General features: G+C 44.3%; 1 protein-coding gene across 1 annotated transcript; it reads left to right on the forward strand.

Annotated features, from left to right (window-relative positions):
- Window positions 1-4,292: 4,292 nt before the first annotated feature.
- Window positions 4,293-8,961, forward strand: LOC126985652 (uncharacterized). The gene is given in 4 exon segments (XM_050840802.1): window positions 4,293-4,426; window positions 6,300-6,393; window positions 7,625-8,314; window positions 8,317-8,961. Coding segments are annotated over 4 exon segments (1,107 nt in total). The 5' UTR covers window positions 4,293-4,408; the 3' UTR covers window positions 8,622-8,961.
- The last annotated feature ends 293 nt before the right edge of the window (window positions 8,962-9,254 follow it).

Consider the following 9,254-nt stretch of genomic DNA (forward strand, 5'->3'; position numbering starts at 1 on the left):
TCAGTGACCAGTGGACGAGTTTTCATCAAACTTCTTACTTAAAGTCCTTTCTGGAATCCTGAAGATGTGTTCTTCTCCCACCCCCGGGCCTAGACCAACAAACACTTATGTAATACAGGTTTACAATAATGTCTCCAAAGACTTAAAGGACACGACGATGTATTTTTTTTTACAACCCTTCCCAGCCTTCGTCGCAGCCACGGCTACAGTTCCAAGCGTTCGATATTTCCGATCAGTTTACCGATTTTCTAAGAGTTACTCATTTGCACGAAGACCACAAACCCGTAAAACCTAACGAGAAGACCTCTTATTCACTGAAAGCCACAACCATAATTGTAGGAATAGCCATCAATCGGTAATAAGTAAAAAGAAATGTACATTGACTCGTGAAAGGGATATGGAGTAACTTTTGGCTAGCGAGAAGGCCCCTGACTGTGGTAGGTGGTAACCAGTCATACATGTATCCTGAGGTGACGGTGGCAGCCAAGGGTATGATATGGAATCGCCTCGAGTGTAGTGAGGGCATGGACCTTTGATCAATGTTGACGCCCAGTAGGAGTTACCTGGAGTGCATGAATGAGCTGGGTGGGTGGCTATTTAGCGAGCAGAGTGCGTAGCGGGTGTTAACCAAGGCCATCCCCTCTAGATGGCCTTGGGTTAACGGGCAGCACGCAACACACACAGGATGGAATACGTTGATCAGAGAGGGAGAGGTGGAGGACGTTGGGAAAAGCCTTTGATCTGCAGGTGACTATTTAGTAATGGTTGAAGATAATAGTGATGATGATGATGATGATGTCAACCCCACCATCAGCTGTGCAGGGAAGGGATTGAACGCCGGTTATCTCGATTGGGATCACGAGCCTCTACCCGCTATTTCTAGGGCACCACGCCCTTCCCTAAGGAGTCGAGGGGAATACATATACTCTGTGATGGTACTGTACCTCGGCCGTTTTATTTATCTCATTTTTTTCGTGTCTCTCATTTCAGAATTATCTATTATTATTCCGTCGTTATGTGCCACTCTGATACGTGTTTTAATTAATACTGTGAAAACTTAAAGCACCTCAGTTCGTACATAATCTACCCTACAACGACAACACATGACACTGCATATTTTTAAGAAAGTAAGGCGTATATCAGAGCAGTGTTTTGCCATACGCATTACTTAAGACGACCACAACACCTTTCCTCCATTAATTATATCAAACCACAACACTGCTAAGATTATGAATTCACTTTCAGATTACGTACGCAGTGCACATTTCTAGCAAAGTAAACAGCCTCACAGATAGAGAGATAGACTGATAGTTTATTGACCACCACAAAAATATACATAGAAATAATAACAACTTCACAGCAATCTAGTAATGCTCCAAAATATAAGTACAGCACATCACAAACCCAATAATTAAAACCATACCCTACTTATGAATACTAAAATGTGTTATGACGCCGCTAAACCAATGCTACATAAAAAATTCCCAGAAACAATAAAGGAAAAGCATGTGACGTAAAAAACAGACAGCATCGTTCATCAACAGTATCAATAGTTCGTACCAGAAGTCATACCAAACGTACTTCAGACATCCAAAACAAACACTTTATGCCTCACACAGAAACACTACCTCCGAGGGATGTACAAGCTCGGGTTTGCATAGCATTGTTTATCGTAAGGAAAGTAGACAGTATCACGTGTAACTATGGCCAATTACCTGGCGAAGATGCGTTACCTGTGTCCATCTGCTGTCATACTAATGAGAGGCGGCGGTGACCAGGTGGGTGCGTGATGCAACACACACACACACACACACACACACACACACACACAGCGGTATAATCCCTCTCACTTCCTTAAGTTCACATATGTTGCGGTCTATATATAATAAGAGTGTCCGCGGTGGGTGGAGAGAGAGAGAGAGAGAGAGAGAGAGAGAGAGAGAGAGAGAGAGAGAGAGAGAGAGAGAGAGGCGGCGGGGCGAGATGACAGGTAACGAGGGGCGTCGAAGCAGTGCCCGTGGAGAATGAGATGTCGCTGTGCCGCCGCCAGGGTTGTGATCGGAGGGAGGAAAGAAGTGCAGAGAAGAGGAGTAAGGAAAGGTGCAGAGAAGAGGTGTGAGGAGAGAGGTACAGAGAAGAGGTGCTAAGAAAGAGGAGTAAAGGAAGAGGAGTAAAGAAAGAGGTGTAGAGAAAGAGGTACAGAGAAGAGATACAAAGAAAGGGGTGCAGAAAAAGAGAAAGAAGAGAAAAAAAACACACATTCGGAGGAGGTGGAAAGGAGGCTGCTGGATGATGATGATGATAGTAGTAGTAGTAGTAGTAGTAGTAGTAGTAGTAGTAGTAGTAGTAGTAGTAGTAGTATCAATGTAATGGTTCGAGACACGGATTAAAGACTCCAAAATACCTTCACCTTCACGTGTTTCCATTTCGGTTCGACGCTGGAGTGTCTGCCTCTCACGACCCCGGGCTGCGTATTCCCTATTTCCCTGCTGATAGGTGTCACCCAATCTTGAACAGGGCAGGTAATGTTAGGTTAGGTTAAGATATACTGGTATAAAGGGGAGATAGTGCGGTTAGTTTTGTGTAGGGATCACAATGAGAGTACTTTCCAGAACACCCCGTGGTTAGTTTCGAAGCTACAGCCGAGCGTCTTCACTTTAGGATAGGAGGTAGACAGGAGAAATTGGGAATATCTGCCCGGGTTCGATATCCGGGCGGAAAGTGAAAAATATTTATTATCCCGAATAGATCAACTTTTCACTTGTTTCAGAATAGCGTATGCTCCCAACTTTACCATTGCCTTCAAGAGGTGGAAATACCCCCCCCCCCCTCCCCCCACAAACACACCTGATAGTAGTAATTGTTGCAGGAACAGAAGCAGCATATAATTATTGAAGGAATGACATTAGTGAAAGAGATAATAATCACAGCAATAGTAATACGTATGACAAAATACACAAAAAATATCATCGACAACAATAATAACTACAACACTAATGGTAAATGTTATGATAAGTATAAGCAAAATAATAACATGGAAGAATAAAAAGCATAATAATAAATAAAGTTAACAAGAAAAGCGATAAATTGGCGTTCTCTTGACTGCATGCAAACCCTCTCCTAAGGCACCGTTTAGCACGTCGATGTCTGAACGTGTGTGTGTGTGTGTGTGTGTGTGTTAATTAACGTGTCATTGAGCGGGTAGCGCAATATTACAGGTGTTAATGCCTGTACTAACGCTCACTGACCCCTCTCTCTCTCTCTCTCTCTCTCTCTCTCTCTCTCTCTCTCTCTCTCTCTCTCTCTCTCTCTCTCTCTCTCTCTCTCTCTCTCTCTCTCTCTCTCTCTCTCTCTCTCTCTCTCTCTCTCTCTCTCTCGTGTCCTTGAAAAACGAAAGGCCACGCTCGACAGTCACTCTCCAAACACTCGCTTTTTTAAGTAAACAAATAATGAAGGAACACTTTTACTTACCTTCAGCAATGGCTACTACTACTCCTACTACTACTACTACTAATAATAATAATAATAATAATAATAATAATAATAATAATAATAATAATAATAATAATAATAATAATAATAATAATACGACTGTTACTGATGCTTCTGTCTTTTATTGGCACCACCCATAGTAAAGTTTTGTACCTGGAAAAATCGTCGTCATTATTATTATTATTATTATTATTATTATTATTATTATTATTATTATTATTATTATTATTATTATTATTGCCGCAGTTGCCTCCCATCGAGTTGAAGTTCAGTGAAAGTTTGGACTGACCTTTCACTTTTAACCTCCCTGCTGCTTTTCATAATAATAACAAAAACAATGATAATGACAATAAGGCGAAGAAGAATAAGATGATGATGATGCCGATGATGATGATGATGAAGATGATGAGAAAGAAAAAGAAGAAGAATGACAATGACAGCAGCATGCTCTTACACTGAAACTAATTTACTACTCTTACGCTTTTATCTACCATCTTGCGTTAGAAAGAAGGAAGAGAGAGAGAGAGAGAGACATAAATACACGCAAAAACAAAGCAACAACAAATGGTAAACACACACACACACACACACACACACACACACACACACACACACACACACACACACACACACACACACACACACACACACACACACACACACACACACACACACACACACACACACACACACACACACACACCATATTGTTCAGCTTTAGGTACTTGGCAACCGTGTGAAGAAGAGTGAAAGGTGGCTATATAAAGGGAAGGATTCGGTCGTTATGTCATACACTTGAAGTCTAACTCGGGAGGTGAAGAGGACAGCAACAAGAGCAAGAGAAAGGAATTGAAGAGAAGAGAGTAGTCGAAGGAAGGAGAGGAGGAAAGAGAGGCAAACAGGCTACTACTTCATAATGTTGCTGTTTAAACCGGTCTGTGTTTTAAACTTGTGTTTTATTTGTGTGTTTCTTTTGGTTGAGATGTTTATTCAGTTATTTTTAACTTTCTTCGTTTATCTATTTTTTTTTTCATCAGATTGTTTTGTGTTAGTGTATAAAATTTACTAATAATCAGAGATGGGCAAATGCGGTACTTAGTGCAGTAGTGCAGTAGTGCGGTAGTACCGCATCACAAAAAAGTACCGCACTACCGCACTACCGCAAAATTTCTGAAAATGCCGCACTACAGCGGACCGCACTAAAAAATCCTGGTGTACTTTTTTGCGGTACTTTGAAAACTATCGAAGACGACATTTACAGCGCGGCATGCTCACAGAAATGTTTTTTTTACAGTAAATCGGACTCAATCAGTCAATCGGTATCAGTCATCAGAAACAGTGATTCAATCATTCTGACTTTTCAGTTATTGTTCAAATTTAAATACTAAACAGACAGACTAAACTACTACACTGTGAGTCTTCGTTAACCCGCGCGGTGCCGGCCATTTCAACCCTGGACCCGTCCGTGGTGCCGGCCGATTGTTCACTGTACTATTTTAAGCATGTTTCCTTTGTTTGGATAGCCAGGACAGGCAATGTATTTTTTTTTTATTTTGACTACCGCTACCGCAGTATCGCACACCGCGTACCGCGGAAGGAAAAAAAATGAGATCGCACTACCGCAACCGCACTATTTTTTTTAGTACCGCGCCCACTTTGCTAATAATTGCTATAAACTTTTCTAATAATTTATATATGTGTTTAAATGTATTTCAGAGAGAGAGAGAGAGAGAGAGAGAGAGAGAGAGAGAGAGAGAGAGAGAGAGAGAGAGAGAGAGAGAGAGAGAGAGAGAGAGAGAGAGATTGTGCCTGCGTGTGTATGTGTGTGTGTGTGTGTGTGTGTGTGTGTGTGTGTGTGTGTTCGCGCTAACGAGGGGAGCAAAGATGTGACGCAAGATACGCTATTAGGAAAGAGAGAGAGAGAGAGAGAGAGAGAGAGAGAGAGAGAGAGAGAGAGAGAGAGAGAGAGGGGGGGGGGGGAGATAGTATATGGGTGAAGGAAACTAGAGAGGAGTAATAGGGAGGGGAGCAACAGTAAGGGAAGAAGGGAAGGAGAAAGGGAGGTAGAGAGGGAGGGAGTGAGAGGGGGGTAAGGGAGAGAGGGTTAAGGATGAAGGGAGGGTGGAACTATAGGGAGGGAGGGAGAAGTTGAAATAGGCAAGCGTAACATAATATGATAGTTTTGTAATAGGGACCGTCAACCGTACGATCAGGGACACACACACACACACACACACACACACACACGTCATTCCAACAACCACTATCACCTTCTTCATATTGCTTCCTCCTCTCCGCCTTATGTTTATTATTACATGTCCAGTACAAGTTTCCTTTCTCTTTTACCTATTATGCCTCCTCCTCCTCCTCCTCCTCCTCTATCGTCTTGTATTCACTCGTCTTCTTCCTAGTTCTCTTTCTAGTTAATTTTACGTTCTCATTCTCACTTTCTTGTTTTTTGCTGGGTTTTTTTCTCCTTTCTCTTCTTTACTTTGCCTCTTGCTCCTCCTCTTCTTCCCTTTTCCCTTCATTCTTATTTATCTTCTTTATCATAGTTCATCTTCTTTGATTATGATAGGTGATGCGTTCGCTGTATCTTCCTATCTTCTCTTTCTCTACATCTTCCTCCTCCTTTTCCTCCCCCTCTTCTTCCTCCTCCTCTTTGAAATCTTCTTAATCGTCACTCTTCTTTATTTTCCTTGCGAGAGAGAGAGAGAGAGAGAGAGAGAGAGAGAGAGAGAGAGAGAGAGAGAGAGAGAGAGAGAGAGAGAGAGAGAATAATTGACGCCATTTATTTTGTCCCTCAGGTGGTGATGGTGGTGGTGATGGTGGTGATGGTGGTGGTGGAGGGGAGAGACACCAGCTTCGTCTCCTCACACCTGTTGGAAGAACCTATCCACCGTGAGTCACCTGTGTGTGTGTGTGGGGTGGGTGGGGGGGGTTGGGGGGTCTATGCTACTGTAAATCTCTTTGCTTGTATACAGTAGGTTCTTTTCTTCATTCTTATTCTCGTGCAAAGTTTCACCTCTTGCAGTTTCGTTTCGTTATATTTTTAAGTTAAGCTAGAACTCTGAAGTGCTATCGTGTGTTTGACATCATTAATTTTGTGGTATGTGTATCTTCTCACTGTTTACATCGCATTCACAACATCGTCCTTTATTTACTTTTGTTTTTGTTCTTGTTGTTCTTGTTCTTCTTGTTCTTTTCTTCTTGTTGTCCTTCTACACAATTCATGTACATTTCAATATACCTATCCATCTCTCTCTCTCTCTCTCTCTCTCTCTCTCTATCTATCTATCTACCTGCGTGCGTACTTTTTGTGTGTTCTCGGTTGTTGGATCTTCATTGACTTTCCACAAGACTGATTCAAGTTCGATGTGACCCGTTTTTTTTTTTTTTCAACTCATTCAAGCAATATTTAGTCTTGCAAACCCTTGACCTTGGGTGCCTGAGTCTGTAGCGTATACCACCTGAAGAACCTGGTTTGGGTAAGTAAAGAATGTAGGTCGGCGGAAGTAGTAGTTCAGATCATCAGATGTGACACAAATAAATAGATAAATAGACAGAGAGAGAGAGAGAGAGAGAGAGAGAGAGAGAGAGAGAGAGAGAGAGAGAGAGAAAGCAAGAAAACAACACTTAGTTATTGGGGTCGAGGAGGTAGTTTTTATGTCGGAAATCGGTAAACATAGGAGGCTGAGTACGACAATCTGGCAACGTTGAGTCCTATACCCTCATTGATAAGGGTTTCGGAGAGGTATAATGTTCTGATATTTCCGTCTGTTGATTGATTTAGGTGCCAAGCAAGCATCAAGTGAATTCAGTACCTCAGCTTTTTGAACAGTTAGCAGTATTTTCTTTTTGTCTTGGCGTTCAGATCTGCTTCTTGCCGTGTCAGGTCAGGGGTGGACGTGGCGGTGATGCAAGCCTGTCTCTCTTTTTTTTAATCGAGTTCGTTTATTTACTTTACTTGTACTTGTTTTTGTTGTTCTTGTTTTTCTTGTTCTTGTTCTTCTTGTTGTCCTTCTTGTTCTTGTTCTTCTCTTTCTTCCTGTTCCTGCTCTTCTTTGCAGACATAACGCTTTCAGCCGCGTCTCCTCTCCCTGTTCTCCTCGGTAACTCCTTCCCTCCACAGTTCGCGGCGAGGTGCAGGACCTTGAGGCCCCGTCCCGGACCCGCCGCTCCCCAATCTTCAAGCTCCTGGGGCTGTTCAAGAAGAGACCAAGTCCCTCTTATGGCCCCCCGCCCAAGGCCCCTGCCCCGTCCTATGGTCCGCCCCCTAAGGCCCCTGCCCCGTCCTATGGTCCGCCCCCTAAGGCCCCCGCCCCGTCCTATGGCCCCCCGCCCAAGGCCCCTGCCCCGTCCTATGGTCCGCCCCCTAAGGCCCCCGCCCCGTCCTATGGCCCCCCGCCCAAGGCCCCTGCCCCGTCCTATGGTCCGCCCCCTAAGGCCCCCGCCCCGTCCTATGGCCCTCCACCTAAAGCTCCTGCCCCATCTTATGGCCCTCCCCCTAAGGCCCCCGCCCCGTCCTATGGCCCACCACCTAAAGCTCCCGCCCCGTCCTATGGCCCTCCACCCAAGGCTCCTGCCCCGTCCTATGGCCCTCCACCTAAAGCTCCTGCCCCATCCTATGGCCCCCCGCCCAAGGCACCACGTCCATCTTATGGTCCTCCGCCTAAGGCTCCTGCTCCATCTTATGGCCCTCCCCCAAAGGCCCCTTCCCCATCCTATGGCCCCCCTCCCAAAGCCCCTGCACCATCCTATGGCCCCCCTCCTAAAGCTCCATCCCCATCCTATGGCCCCCCACCCAAGGCCCCTGCACCATCCTGCCCCCTCCTAAGCTCCATCCCCATCCTGGCCCCCCACCCAAGGCCCCTGCACCATCCTATGGCCCCCCTCCTAAAGCTCCGTCCCCATCCTATGGCCCCCCACCCAAGGCCCCTCAGCCCTCCTATGGTCCCCCTCCCAAAGCTCCCTCTCCGTCCTATGGCCCTCCGCCCAAAGCACCAAGCCCATCCTATGGTCCTCCCCCTAAGGCCCCCAGGCCTTCTTATGGCCCCCCGCCCAAGGCTCCCCGGCCTTCCTATGGTCCCCCGCCCAAGAAGCCCAGGCCGTCCTACGGCCACCACTGATGCTGCTGTCGGTTGAGGGAGGCAGAGGGCGCGGCGACAGGCGGACGGTGAGGCAGGGGGGAGGAGGAGGAGGAGGTAGATCTCTCTCTCTCTCTCTCTCTCTCTTACTAAACGACTAGGTAAATCAATGAATAGGTAAACACAAATAACTAAAATATATAATAATAATAAAAAAAAGAATAATCGTGTGTAATGAGCGGCGTCGATATGTTTCTGTTTGAAGGAATGTGCGAAGCACAAACATTATTATTTTGTTTGTTTGTTTGTTTGCATGAATCTGTTAAGTTTGTATAACGTTTTGATACTTAGCGCGAGAAAAAATAAAAACCGATTACTTTGATACGGGTTTAGTTTTGTTTCCCATCAAATATTCTTACCTAATTTTAAGGCTAACTATTTAATTTACACAACTATATTTCTTATTAATCCTTGGCACTACAAAAGAGCATTAAAAAAATATAACATCTATAGAGTTAAATATATACACTTTTTAATTTACAATCTCATTAGTAAATAATAATTCCACAACCATTTACGTGACATAGTGGTTGCATAAACAAAAAAATATTTATTTTTTTCAAACTTTTAAAAAACTACTAATGTAAAATTGGGGCTAAAAGGTCTGTGTTACGT

The sequence above is a fragment of the Eriocheir sinensis genome, chromosome 60 (assembly GCF_024679095.1).
Source record: "Eriocheir sinensis breed Jianghai 21 chromosome 60, ASM2467909v1, whole genome shotgun sequence".
In the NCBI taxonomy this organism is placed as follows: Eukaryota; Metazoa; Arthropoda; class Malacostraca; order Decapoda; family Varunidae; genus Eriocheir; species Eriocheir sinensis.